At 49.5% G+C, this 23279-nt stretch overlaps 1 protein-coding gene across 2 annotated transcripts in view; it reads right to left on the reverse strand.

The window, feature by feature from the left end:
* The window catches only part of CDC42BPB (CDC42 binding protein kinase beta), a 113262-nt gene that overhangs the window by 46585 nt on the left and 43398 nt on the right, over positions 1–23279 (reverse strand). For both annotated transcript variants that reach the window (XR_003796040.1, XM_029239161.1), the window contains exons 2-5: positions 22260–22351; positions 16012–16095; positions 11866–11961; positions 4266–4414 (exon numbers count right to left, since the gene is read on the reverse strand). Coding sequence is in view for 1 of the 2 variants with exons in the window: in XM_029239161.1 (XP_029094994.1) it covers positions 4266–4414; positions 11866–11961; positions 16012–16095; positions 22260–22351 (421 nt within the window). In the remaining variant the exon portion in view is untranslated. The remainder of the gene's footprint in view (positions 1–4265; positions 4415–11865; positions 11962–16011; positions 16096–22259; positions 22352–23279) is intronic.

Consider the following 23279-nt stretch of genomic DNA (forward strand, 5'->3'; position numbering starts at 1 on the left):
GATATGGTCTTTAAAACCATCCCCCACTAAAGGAACCAGGGTTCCTCGGAGAAGGTACGAGATGAGCCAGAAACTAAGGCAGTTCTCAAAAACGATGAGGGCATGTCAGAAACATGGGAGTCAGGTAGAAGGGGCTTCCACTGGCCAAATATAGGACAATATAAGCATAAAAAGAATTCAGACAATGACAAATTATAAACCGTTGGGGTGACAAAGGATCCAGGTACCCACACTGATAATAAATAGACAAATGGGAGAGAAGGAAGGTGCTTCAACGTGGAGTGGATCCTGGAGTTTGGAAATCGTCATTTTGCAACCATCACAGTAAAGGCTGGCCCGGGCAAAAATCATCAACAGATACTAAATGTAGGAGAGAAACTCTGAAGAGGATGCATGCACGATCTTAAAGTGTCTCCCCACAGACTGCTTTTAGATACAAAGGGGAAAAGTCCTAACTATGCAGCAGTGAATCACTACTTGAGTCTAAGAAGACGGGTGGGGAGGGTCTTCACAAAGGCTGTCCCTCTCCCTTCATACCCTCCAGAGGTGTTCAGCTGCTAACCATCTGTGTGCACCTTTTTTTCCCAATGGTGTTGGTTTATCTGGGCAGCATGATTCTCTACTTAAAATATAATATCATCAATAAATGTTATTTAAAAAAAAAACTGAATTGCCTATTTGCATGCAGGGAGGTTACAAAGAAAGGCCCTCTCAGCAAAACACCAGGGAGGCCGAGGGCAAGGACTAACCCAGAGCTCCTACCAGCAGTGCTTCTGGGCTGGGCAGGTGGTCCCCACAGCACCAACTGAGAGAGCAGCCAATCCATGAGCTGACCGTCCCCATGGGCCACCACCCTGCTTGGGACTAACCCAGCCCATTCTCCCTCCAAACCCGGCAGTGGCCGCTTTTCCAGTAGAGTCAGGCGCACAGCTGAGAAGCAGCTCCAGTCCCCCGAAAGGGCCTTTTCTCTGTCGGCTGTTGTGACTCTGGTTAAAACGGTGGAATTGGCCGTGGCGGGGCTGGGTGGGTGGGATTACAGCCCTGGACAGACTGCAGTCTGATTTTCCTTTCCTGTTCTGCCCGTGATGCGCTGAGAAGGGAGGCCCTCCCGCCCACTGCTGTCCCATTTCTGAGCGACACACAGTGTGCCCGTGGGGCTTCCTACTGCAAAACCAAGCCGCAGGCTCGGTGGAGGTGGCGCGGGGCTGGTCCCTGTGCCTCCACGGACGGGCCTCCGCGCCAGCCCGGCTCCTGGAGGCCCCGGGCCGCCTCTGTCTTCGTCCAGGTCCTCTACTCCTACTCCACGCCTCTTTTCCTCGGCTTTCTAATTTTCCTTTTCTAAGGCCTTTCTTGTTCTCTGAATATTCCTTCTCTTAAAAGTGTACCTGTTCTTATTTCGATCGTAAGCTGTGTGTATTCTGTTCTCTCTGGGGATGTGATTTCCCAGCTGCAATCCTTTGTGAGCCTGTCGCTCTCGGTCTCTGCCTCTGCTGGCATCGGGGGCTGACCTCTCAGGAAGCGGCGGCACCCGCCGGGGGGGTGGGCTCCCAGGTCCGAGCTCCCCACTGCTTCTGGCACAGTGAGCCTCGCAGGGGTCCAGAGCCAGGGAGCAGCCGTTCCACATGCAGAAGCCCGGCCGGCGGGGCGGCGGGCGCTGCCTGAAGTCGCCAAGGCCCACATCCTCCCACGGGAAAGGGCCCCAAGCTACGGTCTGAACCACGCTCCTCAAATCCACCAGTGAGAACAGTCTTGTGCTGATGAAACTCATTTCCTTCTGGCCCCGCCAAACGCAGCCTCAACTTACATCTCCCGGAGACTGGGTAGGACTGACTTCCTGTATTACCTAACTTTGTGAACTTTCTAGCAAAAACGCAAAGCTTACTGTTTTCACTAGGTCATTCAAGCACTTAGTCGGAATATGGAGTTGACTTTGAGGGAAAAAAAATTCTTGCATTATTTTTATGTTTCCTACCATGCCCAGAGATTAAAAGATAGAGCAAAACTTCTACACAACCAATTAAGAAAATGAGGAGAAAGCTTCCTAATTAGGGAAAAACAGGAAAGAATAAACTATTCAAAAGGCAGTCAAATTAATTTCCCTGGAGCTCTGTGACAAATACAAAGACATTCATCTCTCTGTTGTGAATTAGGCAAAGTTCTCTCAAGAAGAGTATAAAATCTAACGTTGAAAACAACAACAATAACTGTTATAAAAGCAGGCATAACGACATTAAAGAAAACAGGAAAAAGAGGAAATGCCCCGTCCCAAACCTCATGGCCCTAAAAGCAGCAACCGCTATGGGGGGCAGCTCCCTGGGCTCGCCCGTGACACGGGGACCTATGCACAGCGCCCTGGGCAGGAGCGTGTGGTCCCAGGCAAGTTGCCCCCCCCCCACCCACAGGGCAATGAGGTCACACTCTTGGCAGGACCTGAAGGGCTGTTCCTTTGACGCTGGGAGCCATTGCTTCCCTCAGAGCAGGAGCTGCGTCTGCTTAGGAAAATCCCTGACAGGCTCAGAGGCTCAGCCCGACCACAGTGCAAGGTCAGGGGACTCATGACAGCTGCAAACCTCTCGACGGCAACACTGAATTCCACACGGGATCATCTGTCAGTCACGTATGTGAAGGGAATTAAGATGCTCCTCTCAAAAAAATTATTTCACACACCTCCTTTTCCAGAAACTGCTGGAGGATATGTGCCACCAAATCAGAAGAATAAACCAAGAAACAGAAAGACGCACGACTCAGAAAACAAGGGAGCCCATCCCAGGGAGACGGGAAGAGAACCTCTCCACTCAAAAAGAAACCTCACGATGAGAGCCACCAGAGCAGGAAGGCGTGGGAAAGACAGAAGGGATGGATCCAGGAAGGTAGATCGAGGATTGCTGGTGTGTCTGAATGTACAGAGCTTTACAATTTGGTCACGATATTTGGGGATAGTTAGTGGCAGCAACACAGAGAAGTAGCCAAAGAAAAAAACAGTGCAATTATTAACTCCAGAAGAAACAAAACTTTATATAGGAAGTGTAACTATTTATACCACCAGGCTCATCTGTAATATTTACACAGTATACTATAAACACCACACACTGATCTAACCAAAAGTTATTACATTTGACCCCTGAACAACACCAGGGCTGGGGTGCCAACCTCTGCGCAGTCGAAAATCTGAGTATAACTTCACAGTCGGCCCTCCATACCCGTGGGTCTACACCCACAGACCGTGTAAGACTGTATTATGTATTTAGTGAAAGAAATCTGAGTATAAGCGGACCCGTGTAGTTCAAACCCATGTTGTTCAAGGGCCAACTGTATTTTACTAACTGGGGCCAGATGGGAGAGGGAAGTTTGAGAGTTTGTGTGGGAGACAGGGATGAGAGACAGATGTACTTACTTGTGTCAAAGAGTCAAATCTCCATTTCGATAGATGTGGTCTAAGACTCCCCACCCCCCACACAAAGTGAAACAGCAATGAAGCCCGTTATTTAGAAATATGGAAGTAAACAGAAGAAACAAGTAAAAACTGTCCATCATTACCTATGGCAAGGGGCAGCAGGGTGGGGGATGGCTGGAGACTCACGTTTTGTTTTAAGCCCTGTACAACTATTTGACTTTTTAAAGCTACTGCCGTGAAATACTTTGATAAAAATAAAACAGAACAAAACCAACAAAACCCCACCCAAACCCCACAGGATTAAAGCACTGTCTTAAATGGTAGAATGAGACTGACACAGAGGCACAGGCTGGCTGAGGCACTAAGGCCGCTGTCCTGGCGGGGGAGGGGTGGGGAGGGCGGGAGGGGGCCCCCCGCCCCCCCCCGCCCCCCGCCCCCGTCTGACATGCAAGATTAGTTACACTCACTCAATTCAAGTCCTTTACGATGCTGTGATGTGAGCCCCTCTCCTCAACCCAGGCCCCCTTTCCTGAGTGTTTTATGGGTGATTGAGGCATGAGCTCTGGAGGCTGGGCAGGGGAGAACATGAGCCAATGGCAGGTAAATATCAAAAGACAAGGTGACTTCAGCTGACAGCAATTAGAGCGTCACAACAGTCACATAAAGCTGGGGTCTCCTGGGAGCCAGGTGCTGGGGTGTAAAGCAGCGACCTGGTAAGGCATCCTGCAGCATGGCAGTCAAAGGGAGGACCCACTAACTGCACGACTTCCCTGCACAGCCTGGAACTGGGGTCCACGACTCAGGGGACTCTGAAAGGAATATCCTGACACATTAAAGGTGATTTCCATAAGATATATAACAAGGTGATTACCTGTGCACGTAATGAAGCTGATGGATGGAATCGATAGCCAACACCATTTCACCAATGTAGAATCTTGCCATATCTTCTGGAAGCTTGTCCTCAAATTTACTGAGCAGGGTCAGTAAATCACCACCCACGTAATAATCCATGACTAAGTACTACAATTGGGAAGAGAAGGGCAGAGAAGATGACATTCAGTCACCACGAAACCTAACAACCAAAGGTCAGCTTCCACTGCAGGAGCTCTGGACTCCTCAAGTCTGGGTGGACGGCTTCCTGCTGTTCCTGTCATCCAGGACTTCCTCCCCAGAACAAGGACCCTGATGGACCATAATGCTGCTGTAGTTGAGAAGAGATTTCAGTAAATACTTATTCTTCTTGTCAATAAAATTTCTACCTGTACAACACAATCAGATGGTATCAATATAGAAGTCACATTCCATTTATAAACTGATGAAAGGACCACTGGTTTCTCTTTTTTTTGGATTTTATTTTATTTATTTTTATACAGCAGGTTCTTATTAGTTATCTACTTTATACATATTAGTGTATGTATGTCAATCCCAACCTCCCAATTCATCCCACCACCCACCCCCCCACTCTCCCCCCTTGGTGTCCATATAAGGGGACACCTGTCTCTATTTCTGCCTTGCAAACCGGTTAATCTGTACCATTTTTCTAGATTCCACATGTATGTGTTAATATATTTGTTTTTCTCTTTCTGACTTACTTCACTCTGTATGACAGTCTCTAGGTCCATCCGTGTCTCTACAAATGACCAAATTTCGTTCCTTTTTATGGCTGAATGATATACAAGATACTGTTGTGGGGTTTTTTTGCCACACCGGGCGGCATACAGGATCTTAGCTCCCCAACCAGTGATTGAACCTGCACCCTCTGCAATAGAGGCGCAGAGTCTTAACCACTGGGCCACCAGGGAAGCCCCTGAAAGGACTGCTGATTTCTTGATATCGTTAAATCTTCCTATGTAAACTAGCAGTGTTATTATTTTTGATTTGTACAAATCATTTTTTCATATTCTTCAGAAATATTTTACCCCAATCCTCTTCATTTTTATTGAATGAAACACTCTTTAAATTCTATAGTGCTTTACAATTTTCAAGTTTCACACACATGTTCTCATATAATCCCATAGAAACCCCCTTTTCAATTCCCTACCCCTATACTGCCCCTCTCCCTTCCCTCTCCCCAATGGTAACAATTAGTTTGTTCTATGTATCTGTGAGTCTGCTTCTTTTCTGTTATATTTACTAGTTTGTTTTATTTTTTAGATTCCACATATAAGTGATACCATACAATATTTGTCTTTCTCTGACTCATTTCACTTAGCATAATACCCTCCCATCCACCCATGTTGCTACAAATGGCAAAATTTAATTCTTTTTATGGCTGAGTAGTATTCCATTACATATGTGTTATATACATATATACATCTTCTTTATCCATTCATCTGTTGATGGACGCCTAGGCTGGTAATTGTAAAAAAAAAAAAAAAAAAATGCTGCTATGAACATTGGGGTGCATATATCTTTTCAAATTAGTGTTTTTGGTGGGGGTTTTTTTGGATATATACCCAGGAGTGGAATTGCTGGGTCACATAGTAATTCTATTTTTAGTTTTTTGAGAAAATGCCATACTGTTCTCCATAGTGGCTGCACCAATTTACATTCTCACCAACAGTGTAGGAGGGCTCCCTTTTCTCCACAACCTTGCCAACGTTTCATTATTTGTGTTCTTTTGGATGACAGCCATTCTGACAGGTGTGAGGTTATGTCTCACTGTGGTTTTGATTTGCGTTTCCCTGACGATTAGCGATGTTGTGCGTCTTTTCACGTGCCTGTTGGCCAGCCGCATTTCCTCTTCGGAAAAATGTCTATCAGTTCTTCTGCCCTTTTTTAAAAAAATTTATTTATTTTGGCTGTGTTGGGTCTTCATTGCTGCATGCGGGCTTTCTTAGTTGCGGTGTGTGGGCTTCTCATTGCGGTGGCTTCTCTTGCTGCAGAGCACGGGCTCTAGGCGTGCAGGCTTCAGTAGTTGCAGCACAGGGGTTCAGTAGTCGTGGCACGCGGGCTCTAGAGCACAGGCTCAGCAGTTGTGGCGCACGGGCTTAGTTGCTCCGCAGCATGTGGGATCTTCCCGGACCAGGGATCAAACCCGTGTCCCCTGCACTGGCAGGTGGATTCCTAACCACTGCGCCACCAGGGAAGTCCCTTCCGCCCATTTTTTAATCAGGTTAAAGAAGAATATACAAAATAATAATATTTTCAAAATGTCTGAAGAAAAAAAACAGAATGAAGTCCCATAACATACATTATAAAGAAATGAAAATTAAAATAGTTTTGTGTTGATTCACGGATATAGTGAGAGACGAATGAAATACAAAAGGAAAATAAATGTATATGGAAATTTCACCTACAGTAAAGGCAGGAGAGGAAAGAACAGATGCAGATTCACAGTGTCTCACTAGAGACCCCAGCCCACGGATAGGCAGCTGAGCCTCTGTCTCCCCAAGTGTCTGCTCCCCGAAGGGCTGGTGTTCCTATATGTGCAGGGAGGATATTCAATGTTTGAGAAAGGGCATCTTGGGCTATGGTCTGACGGGTATCTCTGCTGGCTCAGCACACACTATATAACCTGTTCTCAGGGCCCGTGCTGCATTCCCTGGTGAGCTGAGCTGTCACTGCCATCAGTAAAGCTGTGTCACCTGCACCTGACCCGCTTTGTCTGCCCGGGAACCTCGGGAATGGCCACACCTCATTTGAGTGATTCCAGCAGTTGATGACCTGCCTGATTCCAACTCTGTGGGGGACCCGACTCCCCCAGGGCCATGGGTGGTTAAGAGTCTGCGATCGGTCCACAGAGGGACCAGGCGTGTGGGGACGTGGGGGCAGGACATCCCAACACTTGGATACTCTTTGTCTAGACCACAAACTGGCACAGGCAGAAGATGCCAACTTCTCCAAAAAAAAAATGTGGAAATAACAAACATCCTTGATTATGAAAAACAGATGATCTTCTTCTGAAGATATGCTAGAATGGAAACTTCTTGGACAGGAACTTTTTCTTTTTCTTTGTGAGAAATCCTCCCCCTCCAAAATTGGAAGGACTTTATAAATCATGTCAAGAGGCACACAGGAACTAGCATAGGCAGAAGACGCCAACTCCTTTAGGAAAAAAATATGTGGAGATGACAAACATCCTTGATTATGACAGACCATCTTCTTCAGAGCAAATGCTAAGATAATAACTGCCTAGATGGGGAAAATACATATATACACGTACATATATTTAATCAGTGGAAAAAATGACTGAAAGGTTCGACACTCCAGGAGGTGCTCTAAAAGCTAATGGCCCAAAGTGGAAGCACAAATAATACTCCATCAAGTTTTATGCGTTTTAAAACTATTTCTCCAGTTTCTCCTGCCACACGAAGAGGACACAGGACCAGAGAAGGGAGGTGAATTACCTAAAATCACAAAACCAGCGGCTCTTATTAGAAAAACAGTTTCATGAACAAACTGAAAGGTAAGTTCCTATGGGTGCATCCCCACGGAAGGGTCAGAGAATGCACTGCTGGAGTGGAAACTAGAGCCCCAAGAGGGCAAAGGCCGAGGCGTTGGGTGTGCTCCACCAACAGCACTGGGCCATCCCTTCGCTCAGCACTCACGGGCCCGGGGCCAGCAGTGCTGGGCAGCCTTCCACCGGAAGACAGTCTTCCACTGGAAGACAGCCCCTCTGGCTGCACCCTGAAGGCTACGGTGGAGGAGCCCCAGGGGCTGTGGAGACCTGATGGGGTCATCTCACCAGGCAGAGAGAGTCTGGCATAGCCAGAGTCAGGGCGGCAGCCAGCACCCCTACTGCTGGGGCTGCCGAGCAGAGACCGCTGGAGAAGCTATTCCTCCCAGGAACCGCCCCCTTTGATGCTTTTAAGAGATGGATGCTCTGGTCTGAGTAGTTAACTTTTTTTTTTTTGCGGTACGCGGGCCTCTCACTGTTGTGGCCTCTCCCGTTGCAGAGCACAGGCTCCGGACGCGCAGGCTCAGCGGCCATGGCTCACAGGCCCAGCTGCTCCGCGGCATGCGGGATCTTCCCGGACCGGGGCACGAACCCGTGTCCCCTGCATCGGCAGGCGGACTCCCAACCACTGCGCCACCAGGGAAGCCCTGAGCAGTTAACTTTTAACCAGTGAAAAGAGAGAGGAAATCCCACTCCCCGATGACTCAGCCAGAGAGACAATCCTTTAGTATTATGGAGACCCTAGTACTAAGAGCTACCGTTCGTGGTGTAACAACTGTAATGTGCTGTGCCTTCAGGTTCCACCATCACTGTTAATCCTCAAAACTGCCCTGGCCACAGCTACCGTCATGACCGTGGTTTACAGGTAAGGAAAGGAGGCTCGATGGCGCAGCCCAAGCCACCCAGCTAGCGGCAGAGCTAGGATGTGAACCCAGGCAACTGGACTCCAGGTCCTTGGTCTTAAATGAGGCAGAGTGTCTCCTGGGAGAGGGCAGCCATCAGCCTGTGGCCGGGCCTAAGGAGGAAGCCTTCCCCGCAGATCCCTGTTCTCAACAGCCCTCCCATCCTGCCTCAGAACTCGGCTTTCAAGACTCACCTCACTCGACCCCTCCACTGAGAAGCCTCCCTGATCTCCCTGCCCCCTCCTGCCCAACGGCAGCCTCAGTCGGGCCTCCCACCCTGGCCTCCTGGCACTGTCGCCCATCCCTTCCACCCAAGAGCGGCTTCTACGGGCAGGAGTCCTGTCGCTCCCACGCCTGGCACAACTCCAGTCACACAGACGACTCTCAAAGGACGTCTGGCTCGCTCACTCTCTCAATAACAAACTTGTCGGCACCCGCTAGGCGACGGGTCCCTCCTCCACGGGACTGACATCACGTGGGGGGAGGTGAACACAGGAATTCAGAGTGACGGGACCAGGAAGAAAACCCAACTGTAGGCGTGGGAGGGCCCGACTGGCGGCTCCCGCACACGGACACCGCGAGGACCCAGGCCCGGGGGTCTGAAGGGCAGAAGGAAGCCGGCTGGGCCAGGGTCGCCTTCCAGACAAAGGGACTGAGAGGAGCAGGAACGTGGGCCCTGGAGACACGGGAACCGGCGACTGGGGAAGAGCGCGGCAAGTGCAGACGGGCTGAGGCCAGGCCCCGTGGGCCACGGCAGGGACGTCGGGCTCCACTCTGAGAACCACGAGAAGCTGCATCCTGCTCCACGATTATAGCTTCCTCTGGCTGCCCTGTGCAGGGCAGACTCGAGGAGGAGGGACGAGAGCAGGACCAGAGAGGGGCCCAGCAGGAGGCAAGGGTGACAGCGCTGGGGAGGGTGGGCAGAGCGACAGCTGGGCAGAGCGCAGGTAATCCGGGGGAGCAGACCACAGCACCTGCGGACGGACACACGGGTGAAGGAGAGTCGGGTGCCCCTAAAGAAAACAGTGGGAGTGAGGCAAGCGCCGCATCTAGCGGAGCTCAACGGTTTCCCTGTCCACCTAGAAATCTGAAAAGAAAAACAAAAGTGTATCACAGCGGTGCCAAATACGATTGATGGGCTCCTGGAAAACAAGTTTACAAGAAGAGTAACCTGCAAAGGCTGATAAGGCAGGCAAGTAGAAACGTATTTTTGGAATAAGAGAACGCTACCAATTATGTCCCCTGTCACATAACACAGAATCCTGACTTGAGTCAATAAGGCAACACCCTTTTAGTTACTGGTGAAACAAGTTTAATTTTTACAAAATGCCCAGTCTAGATACCCACAGTAGCAACTCTAACACAAGCGGGCTCTGTGGGGCGGGCTCCGTGTCACGGAAGACCCCTCACCCTGCTGCACCCTGCGCCCCAGCGGCACTCAGGCCGCTCACTTCCCGCCTCATTCCTCCTCACCTCCTCCCCGCAGGGCAGTGACTGCCCCTAAAAACGCCACTCGTGGGTGGCAGAGGCAGGAGCCAAACCCGGTCTTGCAGCCCCGTATTCACGAACTAGGAAGGGCCAGGGCCCCTGGCATCCTTCTCTCCGCGGTCTTCACCGTACGTCTGATTGGGGAGCTCCCAAACTCAAGAAGATGCTCCATCACAGGAATTCCTTACCGGCTGTTCTAACTCAGAATAAGCTGGCAACACGCTACGCTGACTGCAGGGCAACTTATCTGAAACAAAAAAAGTTGTCTTCCTTCTGTGCAGACCCAGACTAGCATTCCTTAGAGATTTCATTCAGTTCTTGTCAAAATAGGAAGTGAACTGGAGACAGTCCACTCAACGCAGGGACACTGGTCCCGGAAGCAACGGGTTATGGAGAGATGGCCCCAGGGCAGGAGGACTCTTTTCTCAGCCAGAGGGAGGGCACCGCGCACCACCTCCTGCCAGAGGGGCCCGGGCTGGGCCTGGCACAATCCCTGTACCTGTGTGATAAGCTTGGACAAATGACTTCCTCCCTCCTTGCCCCAGACCCCATTCATAAAATGGTGAAAAATCATGAATGCCTAACTCACTTGGCCACTGGGAAGACTGACCGCGATAACCCATAGGTTGTGCTCAATAAACCCCAGCTGCCCCTTCCATCAAAACACATGTTTTTTCAATCTAAATAAAGAATATAACAAACTATTTTACCTAGCCCTAGACTACTGTATCTAAGGGATTTCTCTGATGTCTGCAAGAGATTATTTTAAGATAAATAAAAGAAATCCTCCATGACTCCACTTGTTGTAAGCAAACGGAGCCCACTACTGAGAGTGAACTTACAAGTCAGCTGTTCTCGAGAACACAGCCGAGGCCCCTGCCTTCGAAGCCCCATGCGGCCACTGCTGGGGAAACATGCCAGCTGTGCCCCGGCCAGAGGAGCTGGGCTGAGACCGGCTTCCCTGAGGTCTGCCCAGGCCCCGTCTACCCAGAGCTCCACGGTGCGGACATTTTTAGGTTTAGGCAAACCTGGAAAGTCATTCTCAGAGTTAAAAGTCCTAACAAAGCAGTCGTGGAGTCACTCAGGCCCTGAGCCAAAAGTCTGGTTTCCCTTTCACTCCAAACCGGTCGTCTTGCATCTGTTCTACTAGGCGTCCGAGCGCAATTCTACCCACACACGTGAATCACAAAGCTGATTTGCCTACACGGCAAGTGAGCCCCAGCTCCAATCAGAACAAACAGGTGACAAGAACAAGGGGACCAAGAGTCACCCCAAAACCTGTGTCAGCGGTTCCAGCGGGGAGGGCTGCAAACCAGCACGTGCCACCCGACCTGGCCGTCAGGGAAACGTGGCAGAAACACCCACTCGGTTAAAGGGTCAAACATTTTAAATCCCCACAGCAATTTCTTATTCTTTTACGTAATTCAAGATAGAAAATGTTTTAAACCCCCAGTTTATAATAAACCAAGAATAAAATAAGCACCGTATCTAGTGATTAGAGGAAAGAAGTCCACCTGATGACTACATGGAAACAGACCCTCAGTTTTATCTGTCAAATATACATTTAGGCAACGACAGTTCCAGTGTCTCACTCATTTTTTAGTGGCAGCACAAAGGAATCGAAACACTTCAGTGAGATGCCATTTGATAGAGTCCTTAAGTTCTTGGTGACCCACACCTACCAGGTAATTTTCATCCTGAAAGGCATAGTGCAGCGTGGTGATCCACTGACAGTCCCCATTCACCAGCACATCGCGTTCTTCCCGGAAACAAGCCGTCTGTAAAGAATTGGGGAGAAAGTCAGTCTGTGTCCATCGGGAAAGTGCCCTGCAGAGCACAGTCCCAAGCAGACAGAGGCTCTGGAGACAGTGTCCCCTGTCTTCTGGGACGCAGGGACCCAGGCGCACTGCCGCCTCCCAGTGGGGCTCCTGGCACCAGCTGAACCTCTGCTCTCTCCCGCTCCTGCAGCCCGACCCTCACCCCGGTGCACCAAGGGCCGCTGAGAACTCACCTCCCCACCTGGGGCTTGCACCCACCCTCCCACACACGCCGCTTCCAGGGCCAGCACGCCAGGTTCACCCCAGCTCACGCGTGCGTTTCAGCTACAGCTTCTGAGCTGCCCCCCATTCCAGTGTCGCCAACTTCTCGGGGTAGCCTGTGGTGTGGCTGCCCCTCATGTCCCATCCCCTCCACCCCACCCCCATTGCAGGACTACAGTTCAGGAGCCACACGGCTGGCCGGACAGGGCACAAACCTGCTTACTGATCTGAGTTACAGACCTGGGTCAGTTATTTTCAAGAAATGTGATTTATTCACAGTATACTGATGCACATGATGCTAACAGGATTCTCCTATGAAGATCCAGGGCCTGTAGCACACGGGCAGAAGGCCGTCTTTTAGGCTGCTGTGGGTTGTTTGTTTTTTTTTTTTAAAGAGTTTTAATACACAGGTAGAATCTGTATTTAAAAGGAACTAGGTCTTTGGCATAATTATAATAAGATGTCCTCTTTCTTGACCACAGAAGATTTTAACTCCTCCTTGTATTTCCAACTTGCAAAGCTTAAGGAAAATGACAGCACCCCTAGGGGAGGGTTTGCACACACAGCACCGCAGCAAGCTCTCCACCTGTTCTCTCAGAGTCTCCTGGTGACCTTTAGAACTTGTTTTTCTACAAGTTTTTCTTTTCTAAACTTTTTTTTTTTTTTTGCAGTACGCGGGCCTCTCACTGTTGTGGCCTCTCCTTTTGCGGAGCACAGGCTCCGGATGCGCAGGCTCAGCGGCCATGGCTCACGGGCCCAGCCGCTCCGTGGCATGTGGGATCTTCCCAGACCGGGGCACGAACCCGTGTCCCCTGCATCGGCAGGCGGACTCTCAACCACTGCGCCACCAGGGAAGCCCTCTTTTCTAAACTTTTAAAAAGAGTTTTCTTCTTTTGAAAACGGGATTGAGGTAGATGTGTCCTATTCTCCTAACTGAAGCAGACGAGAGAACTTAACAACGTCCAGATGTGCAGAGACAAGTGGTTCTGAAACTACCATGGCCCCCAGACCACAGGCCTGGGGAAGGGGCAGCAGAAAGAAAACCTGAGTCCTGGGGCCGGGGCCAGCCCAGAAGCCCCAGTGTCTGGAACACTGTTTCCACCAGATTCTGATCCACATCCTCAAGTGTCTACCTAACAACATTCAGCATAAAGCCCGTTCTTAAACCAGGATCGCCAGTATGGTACCCACAGAGAGGAAATATACATACTGTTCAATAGTTTTAAGAGCAGATAAACTTTCCAGTTTTTTTCTTTTATGACCAAAAAAATAAAGAACTAAAAGCCCAGCCCGGTCTATAAGTTATGAACTTCCATTGCCTAGTGACTTTTCTACTGCCAACTCTTGTTGAAGTCATGCTTTTAAAGATGAGTTTTTGAAGTCAATATTATAAAATTAAATATTTAAAATAAGCCGACGAAGGGCTTCCCTGGTGGCGCAGTGGTTAAGAATCCACCTGCCAATGCAGGGAACACGGGTTCGAGCCCTGGTCCGGGAAGATTCCACATGCCGTCTATCCCACTAAGCCCGTGTGCCACAACTTCTGCGCCTGCGCTCTAGAGCCCGTGAACCACAACTACTGAGCCCATGTGCCACAACTACTGAAGCCCACATGCCTAGAGCCTGTGCTCTGCAACAAGAGAAGCCACTGCAGTGAGAAGCCCGCGCACCACAACGAGGAGTAGCCCCTGCTCGATGCAACCAGAGAAAAGCCCACGCGCAGCAACGAAGACCCAACGTAGCCAAAAATAAATAAACTTAAAAAAATAAAAATACAATATAATAAGCCTACTAAATGAAATGTGAATAAAAAGATAAATTACCTTAACCAGCACTGTACCTATATTATTTTTGTATGTATCACACACACACATACTTACAGCCCATTGTACACATTCTAGGATAATCACCATGATTAGCAGACAACCTTGGACTTGGTGCTGAGTATGCCAGTTAAATGGGTTCTGTGTAACCAGATTTACATTTAAAAAGCAATATTTGCTTTTCTAAAATGTACTCACTCACTGTGACATCTGGGTAAATACTAACTAGTATGATAAGGTGAGAATCACCTCTCCCTAACCTGAGGACCTCACACACACTTCACTCCAGAGGTTAACATAACAAGTCATACCATGTATGGCTCAGCTATCACCTTTCAAAAATCAATCACTCCTGTAAAAATATAAACTTCAATAGAATTTGCTGCTAGTATTTCTTTCCCCAAACACTTATTTCCTTTCCCAAACTTTCATGCAACAGTAGACGTTTCCCCCCACAAGAGAACTGCTTCAGTGATTTTCCTGTGTTTGCCAACATGCCAGTGATGGCATGAAGAAGGGCTGCCAGGGCCGAGGCTGCAGCACGAGGTGAGGAAGGTGATGGGTGAGGATGGCGGGGAGGACACCAGCGGAGCCAAGAGGGACGGAGGCTCGGAAGGGGGTGGCTGAGGCCGAGTCATGGGCCACCCACATTTTGAGCCCTGGTGGCTGCAAAACTGGTGACGACTCAGTCAACCAACATGCATTTATTGAGCAATAAACAGGTGTAAGACCTTGTGCTGGGTGCCATAGCTGGAAAGGGGAAACGGGTGTAGACAGGGAAGGAGGAAAAGCCACACGCAGTTTAACATGATGAACCTGAGACGCTGGGGGCGGCGGGGGGGGGGGGGATGCTGAAGCGGAAGTGCCCGGCGAGGGAGGGAAAACCTGAGCTCAGGAGAGCCACGCGGCCTCAGTGAGAGGCGTGTGTACTGTCCGCACAAGGTGGCGACTGTCATCGGCAGGTAAAAATCCAGAACAAAAGAGGAAAGGGCCACCTAGAATCACAAGGAGGGTTTAGTGACAGGATGAGAGAGGCCAGAAACCACAGAAGGAATGTCGAAAGGAGGAGGTGGCCGATTCTGGAGGGGAGAGCGCCAGGCAAACAAAGGGCAGCAGCGGTGTGAGGAGGGGAACAGCGGCTTGGGTGCAGAGCGGGCACTGAGCCAATCAGAGAACAAAGGACAGTGATGGGGCAGCTCAGAAAGGACAAAGCCAGGAGGCTGATGGCAACGTGCCCTTGGAAAGGAAGGACCCTTGGCTCCAAGGTGAATGTGAAATGGAGGAACACACAGGGCGGGCGGTACAGACACTGGGAGGCAGTGGAGGTGAGTCTGGCAAGGACCAGAGGGAGAACCTGTGTCTCAGTGGGGGCTGGGCGTGGGGCTGGGGAGAGCGGGGTCGGGGGCACGAAACAGCCGCCACAGGGATGGACGAAGAAGAAAGAAAAAGCGGGTCAGAGGCTGCCATGCAGCAGCCATCTACTTTTATTTATAATCTTCACTCCCCTCGAGGAGGGAATACAAAACATTTCCAAATTCAATAATTCCTTCTGCAGAGGGAGCAGAATTGAGATAAATGCCTGAAGGGTTTTGTTTTGTTTTTTGGTTTTTTTTGGCCATGCCACAGGCATGCAGGATTCTAGTTCTCCGACCAGGGATCGAACCCAGGCCCCTTGCAATAGAAGTGTGGAGCTTTAACCACTGGACCGCCAGGGAAGTCCCTCCATGGAGGTTTTAAACTGCCCCTGCAGACACACCTGAGGGGGAGCTTGTGAGCAGGACACCTGGTAATGAGTCAACACCAAGGCAGACGGCGCTGGGAGGGGGCTGAGGTCCTGTTGACAAAGAACGGCCTGCTCTTGTCAAGGAAGGAAGGCCCAGATGTGGTCTTACCCAGCTGGGCTTCATCACCCCTTTTCGTGCATATAAACCCCTGTTTACTTATTTATTTAATGCTCCACACTTACCTCTGCTCTTTTAAGCATCTCCCACTTGTTGAGGATTTTCATGGCATATATGCGTTCAGTGTTCTTCATTTTGACAACAGCAACCTGCCACACAAATGGGAGTTTAACAAAAATTTAGTCAACGGAACACAAAAGGTCAGCACATTTCATATAACTACAGGGAAATCTTAATTGCCTGGAAACCCTGGAAAATGACCTGTTAAGGAAAGTAAAGTTTTCTATGTGAATAAAGATTTGCCCTTTTAAGCATCAAAACTTGATTTTAACTACATTGCAGCTTGAATGATGTCATCTGCTCAGTCCGAAACGCTTCAGTGCTGAGCACCGGTGCACATGGGGCTCTGCTGGCCTCTACTTTGGTGTGTCTGGGGATTTTCACGGTCATGGCTTTTGAAGTTCGTCAGTGGCTCCCAAGCTCCCCTCCTGCATTCAAGGGCTCCATCCCCACTCACGCCTACCCGCCTCCACCGATGCCCGTGTCCACCTCTCATGCCCACGGCCAGCCTTTGCACGTGCCCGGGCTTAACTCTGGGATCTTTTCTTCACTGGGTTGGTGAGTATCTAGGGGGGCTCTGGAATGTAACTTGGGCAAATTCACTTCTTTGTGCCTCAGTTTCTACAACTAGAATGGATAACAGCAGGACTGGCCTAAGACTGCTGTGCGGATCAAATGAGTCAACACAGTTAATGTGCTCAGAATGGTTAGGCACATAGTTATTAGCCCTTAGTGTGCTGGCTGTCAGCCATATTCTTCAAGGTACAACTCAAATGCCACCTCTTCCAGGAAGTCCTCTTGGAACTCCTGGTCTTCATCAAATTTCAAATGAACTCTTCCATTACTACCAACACCAGATGTGATGTCTGCACCATCATATGTTACATCCTACCCTATATAAATCAGTCATTCGTTGACCTAAGTCCCCTTCACAAAACCATAAGCAGTGATAATAACTTCTGAGCCTTTCTGATGCCAATGGCAGGCAGCCACACAGCAGGGTTGGAACAAAGAGTTCTAAAAGTGAATCACTTACTTCCTTACTTTCTGAACAACACCACCACACAACAACATCGTTGAAGTGACCATGAGAGCTGACACTCACGGACCACTTCCCATGCCCGGAGCTGTGCCAAGCAATGGACCTGCACCCTCTCAGCTAATCGTCTCCAGAGCCCTAGATGGTGGCTATTTCTAATATCCTTACTTTACAGATGTGAAATCTGAGGCCCAGAGGGGTTGAACAACATGCCTAAGAAGCGGCAGAGGCTCATCCTCAGGTGCGTGCCTTTTAGGACTGTATTATACTGACCGTCATAATTAGATATAACCCTCCCGGAGCCTGATGACGGCGGGCGGGGCTGGGGTCCACCACGAACATGCCCTGATGTGGCTCCAGAGCCTGCAGATGGTCAGAAGCATCTGCCCTCCTCTGCAGGGCTCCCAGCTAGGGCCCCCTGCCCACGAGTACACCGAGATCACCCTCCAGCCATCGCCCTCAGTCACCCCTCTCACTGCCACTCCATGGCACACCACACCTAAGCTGCTGTCTATTCTCTACGGTCTTAGAAACCACTGACCAAACTCACTACGACTCTGAATAAATTAAAAATAAACGGTGCGTAAATAAAGGCTTTGTGGGCTCTCCGACATGTCTAAGAACAAGAATTCTGGGCACACACTTTGTCATCATGTTAGAAGTGTCTATTTCTTCCTGGGAATTAGCTATAATCCAGATAGGTGAGATGTTAGAGTTAAAAAAAAAAAAAGCCACATAGTAATTACTACACGAAAGGTCTAACTTGGCAAGAATGGTAGAGTTGTTAACCTTTGAGGAAAATAATGAAATTCTGAAAATGACGAGCCTCATGAATGATCCAGATCTTGCTGGAAATGAGACGCAGAACACAGGAAATTTGATTTCTTTACAAGCGGCCTATTAGGGCACAGACCATTTCCAGAAAACACGCAAGATAGCTCTGATAAAATACGTAGAAGGAAAAAGAATGTATCTGTCCATGGAAAACACGTATCAAACCAAGAATATGTAGACAAGGACTTCCCTGGTGGCGCAGTGGTTAAGAATCTGCCTGCCAAAGCAGCAGACAAGGTTTCGATTCCTGGTCCGGGAAGTTCCCACATGCCGCAGAGCAACTAAGCCGGTGCGCCACAACTACTGAAGCCCGTGCGCCTAGAGCTCGTGCTCCGCAACAAGAGAAGCCACCGCAATGAGAAGCCCGCGTACCACAATCAAGACCCAACGCAGACAAAACAAAAGAATAAGTAGACAAGTAAAATTTAATGTAAAAAAACCAAAAACAAACCTTCTCTATTGTACAACGACCTATAAAAGAAATAATTTTTAGAGAATCTTGTTTGGTTTACCAGAAGCTTCTTCCTAGCCGAAAACTTAGTCTGAATTCCTTCAAAGAGAGATGATAATCCTACAAATCTCCCCAAAATTAGACACTTAAGTAAAGAAATACAAATCAAAGTAATTTTACAAAACATTAAAAAGTGATTCTGGAACACAACAATTAAGTATAATACCTGATGCTAGCCCAGATCCAGTACAAGAGGGAAAAGGTAAAACAAAGAACATCACTGGGCCAAACTGGTATAAGACAGCAGATTGGACAAAAAGTGTTCTATCAGTTCTAAATTTAAGTTTATGAACTGTGGTTATGTCAAAGACCATCCCTATCAGAACAGGAACTAAAGTATTAGGGGTAGAGGGTCTTGCTTGACGTAAGCAACTCATCCACAGTGGTTCAGTAAAAATTACACACACACACACACACACACACACACACACACACACACACACACAGGGAGGGAGGGAGGGAGCAAGCTCAAGCAAGAGCAGCACAGCTATAATATGATCAAGAAAATGTGATAAAATGCTAGCAAAAGGGAATTTGGGTAAAGGGTTAGACTGTTTTTGAACCATTGTATTCATACAACTGTTCTGTTAATTTGAAACCGTTTCTAAACAAAGCTTTCAAAGCTTTGTTTCTTTAAGTCATTCTAGGAACAAGAGAGACGGCAGGGCACAGTGTCTGGACACACAGGCCTTGGGTCATGCAGGTGGGGTTCAAGTGGCGACCCCACAGCCCGCCCTGGGGCCAGGCCCCCCGCTCCGGGCTTGACTTCTCATCTTGCCAATGGGCCAGCGGTGTAGCCAGTGGCCGCAAGGCTTCCAGGGGCTCGAAGCCTGGGTTGCCCGGCACGCAGTCATCTGCGGGGGGCTGCTGTCACGCCGAAAGCATGGCCCTGGGCACCGCACCCCGGTAGCTGAGGAACGAGCCTCCAGAAGGGTGCCAGGGTCTTAGGAATTTCCTGGGCCGCTGTCCCCGAGACGCTGAGGGGAGGACGAAGGTGTTCTCAAAGTCACTGTGCTCCAGAAAAAGGGCAATGCCCCAGGACTCCAATCCTTGTTTGAATAATAATCTAGAAACGTTTTGCTAAATTCTGCTGAGGTAAGCGTTTCATACACTCCTCTCAAATTGGACTCCGTGAGCTCTTTCTCAGGGGCAGGGCTCTTGAGCACCCTGTGCCATGGCCTCAGCAGCACAGGTACACACACCTGTGCACCAAGGCGGGGGCGCACACAGACTCTCACCCTTCCCTGGCCTACCATTCAATCAGAACTGTATGTGAAGAACACCCTGGACGCAACAATGATTAAGGGTATCCTCACTTCTGTGATCCACTTGGTGCTGTCAGAGACAGAGAGGCTGCAGTTGGCTGCATTTCAGGTACATGACTACGAGACTATCCCAGGGAGGCAGCGCGGTGGCGGGAATACAAGCCACAGAGCCCGGAATTCTAGTTGTGGCAGGAAGGCTGGCGCTCGTGTGCAGGGGACCCAGAATGGCCACGGGGCCAGAGAAGTTGGGCAAGTAGGGCTGGCGTGCTGAGCACAGGCCACAGGGCCCAGGGAGAGATGATGGAGGGGGAGGGGGGAGGGAATGCACGAAGCAGCTGCTAAAGCCTGGAGAGGGAGCAAAGGCAAAGGGGGGGCTCCGAGAACACGTTCTCTTAATTTGGGAAGAGCTAAAAAGTGATCGATGTTATCTTCTTTAAACTCAGGAACTGAGTTTCGCATCAAGTCCTTTGGCAAAGAAGAGTGCTAAAAGTAACCGCCGGCTGTTCTGACACAACAACACTCTCTCCTGTGCTTTCTTTTTTCCTCCCAAAGGCCGCCCGGCTCCTGCCCTGGAGTCTCTCCCTGCCCCTGGCCCCCAACACCCTAACGGGCTCGCTGTCACTGCGGAGCTCCGCATGGGCCTGGGTCTTGCTCGGTGCTGTGTCCAACAGCCCGGCACAACTCCTGGTACAAGGGGGTCGGTCGGTGACAGCATATAGCGAATTGAATTGGGTTTAGCTTTCAAAGTCTTTCTCTTTCTTCTCACTGAGCAACAACAAAAACCCTCCCTTACCTCATCACATCCTAACTAGAGCTCAGAGATCTGTTATTTCTATGCAGAACTCAATTTTTTCCCTGTTGGCGGCCATCGGGAGAGTGGCCACCTGGGGAAGGGTGGGGCTTACAGGAGGTGGGGGCTCTGGAAAGAAACAGGAAGGAACTTTCTAGGGAATAGAAATGCTCTATATAGACTGGGGTGCTGCTTACACAGGTGTAGACATCTGTCATAACTCAAACCATACACCTAGATCTGTGCGTTTTACATGTAAGTATACCTTAATATTTAAAAACAAAAACCCGGGCTTCCCTGGTGGCGCAGTGGTTGAGAGTCCGCCTGCCGATGCAGGGGACATGGGTTCGTGCCCCGGTCCGGGAAGATCCCACATGCCGCGGAGCGGCTGGGCCCGTGAGGCATGGCCGCTGAGCCCGCGCGTCCGGAGCCTGTGCTCCGCAATGGCAGAGGCCACAACAGTGAGAGGCCCGCGTACCGGAAAAAAAAAAAAAACCCAACAACCTCCCTATCCCGTCCCAGCCCAGAGCTGAATTCGGTCGGGGAGTCCTGAATCCAGGGTCATTCCGAGGTCAGCCTGGGAGGAGATGCCATCCCAGAGGACAAGGCTGCCACCAAAGCAGCCCCCCCGGGGCGCTACTTCCCCTCTACCCACTCCTTGGTGAGATTCGCTCTTAGGAGTGGGCTGGGGAAGGGGTGGGTATGAAGACCAGGCTGGGTGAGGGAGAGGAGGGTATGAGGACGAGAGACGGGGCTCGCCACAGAGCGTGGGGCTGGGGTCTGATCTGAGGCCAGGGCAGTTTCCAAGGAAGAAATGAGGGCACAACACACAACTGCCCACACTCACTCAGGCAGGCCAGAGCTTTCTCACTCGAGTATTTTGAAAGCATTCTCATAGGAATGTTTTCTTTTGGTGTGTTCTACTGAAGCCCTGCGAATAAAGCAGGGCTGCCGTCAGGTGCTGGTAGCAGAAGAATCACCAAAAATACTGAGATGTTTTCAAAGACAGATCACGGGCCTGGTTTCCACTCATGAGCTACTTCAGAACAAAGCAGCTATCTCGTTAAATTCCTGCTTTCCTTTTTTCCACGTATATTTTGCCCAATATGAAGTGTACACCGTGCACAACAAATGCTGTCTCCCACTCTGCAGCACTTTAGAGTCACGTCCAGCAGGGCTGTGTTGGACAGAGCACACGCGCTGCTGGACATGACACAGAGCATCTCATTAACCCACACGCACAGCTCCGCAGCCTGGGAGTGCCACCGGCAAAACCTAAGGAGAGGAGTTAATGTAGTTCAGTTAAGTTCAGTTAAGCGCCTGTAAACACACCCAGGCGGGCTGGGCTGGGAGCTGGCAGGAGGGACAGCAGCTCCAGGCGGAGCTGGGGGGGGCTGCAGGGCTCATCACAAGGACCCGGTGCACAAGCTGTTCTCCTCCAAACACAGGGGGCGGGACTCACAATCGCATGAGGACGGTAGGCAAGCTACGAACGATGAGCACCACTCTGATGTGACCCTTCTTGTATTTTTTTGAAAACCGCTGCCAACACTTTTTTTTGACTGACAAACGGATGTTTTTAAAAACTTATCTGTCAGAAAGAACTATTTTGGTCAAGACAATTTTCAGGGTAATTCACCAGTCACCAGCTTTTGTTTTTGTTTTTTCTCTCCTTAACTCTCTTTCAGATTTTATCCACCAAGAACTCTCCAAATGATACCAATAATTACCTCGTCCCAAAATCAATGTACAGGACCCTAAAACTGCTAGATGGGAGCTGCTAGGCAAAATGAACAAAAATAAGTTTATCTTACCTCACCAAAAGCACCTCTTCCGATTACTTTAATTATTTCGAAGTCTTCTCGATGAAGTTGCATTTCCTTCACCAGTTGTGTAAATGGTTTAGCTACAAATTAAAAAAAGTAAAATTAACAACTTACTCTAAAAAGTTGATAATAGATAAAAATTTAATTGATTGGGGTATTCCATTAAGTTATACTTTCTTTAGAAAAAACTTTACTTTTTAAATGAATGAATACTTTTTAAGACACTTAATATCTGTAAAGTCATTAACATTTGGAAAGTCGGTATTTATGCCAAATTAATGTGGATGTTCATACTGGCACCTGTATTTCAATATCTGTTATAACAAATACCATCACAACAAAGATCCCTAGAAAAATCATGAAAGGTGAGCTCTCCCCGCTGGGCACCCGTCTGCTCTGCAGGGCGGCACAGGCACCGGCTCACCAGGTCCGTGAGTTCTGGGCACCACCTGCCGGCTCTCAGGGCCACAGGGCAGCTGGGGGGGGGGGACACAAGGCGTTCTCCGCGACAACGGGCAACCACCCTTGAGAGACGCGCGGAGCCCCTGACGGTAACGGGGGCCGGGCTGGGAGCAGCATCTGACACCGCTCCCACGAGGTCAGCACACACGTTCTTGAAATTCATTCCATGACCATCCACATTTTAGGAAGAAGAAAACTAAGCCAACTTTTCTGTGGAAAGTGGACTGGGTTGGACAGTGTCTCCCCAAAACCTGTGAATGCGACCTGATTTGGAAGTGGGGTCTCTGCAGATGTAATCAAGTTAGGACGAAGTCACAAACAGGAATGGAGTGGGCTCTAAATCCAGCATGACTGGCGTCTGCATAAAAGTGAGAGATATGGATCAGAGACACAGAGAGGGGAAAAGTCACGTGAAGATGGAGGCTCAGATTCGAGTGATTCAGTTACAAGCAAGGAACGCCAAAAACTGCTGCCACCACCAAAGGCTGAAAGAGACAGAGACAGACTCTGTCCAGAGCCTTCAGGAGGGGCATGGCCCTGCTGACA

The sequence above is a fragment of the Monodon monoceros genome, unplaced genomic scaffold (genome assembly GCF_005190385.1).
Source record: "Monodon monoceros isolate NGI ecotype Baffin Bay Population unplaced genomic scaffold, NGI_Narwhal_1 Super_Scaffold_21, whole genome shotgun sequence".
Classification (NCBI taxonomy): Eukaryota; Metazoa; Chordata; class Mammalia; order Artiodactyla; family Monodontidae; genus Monodon; species Monodon monoceros.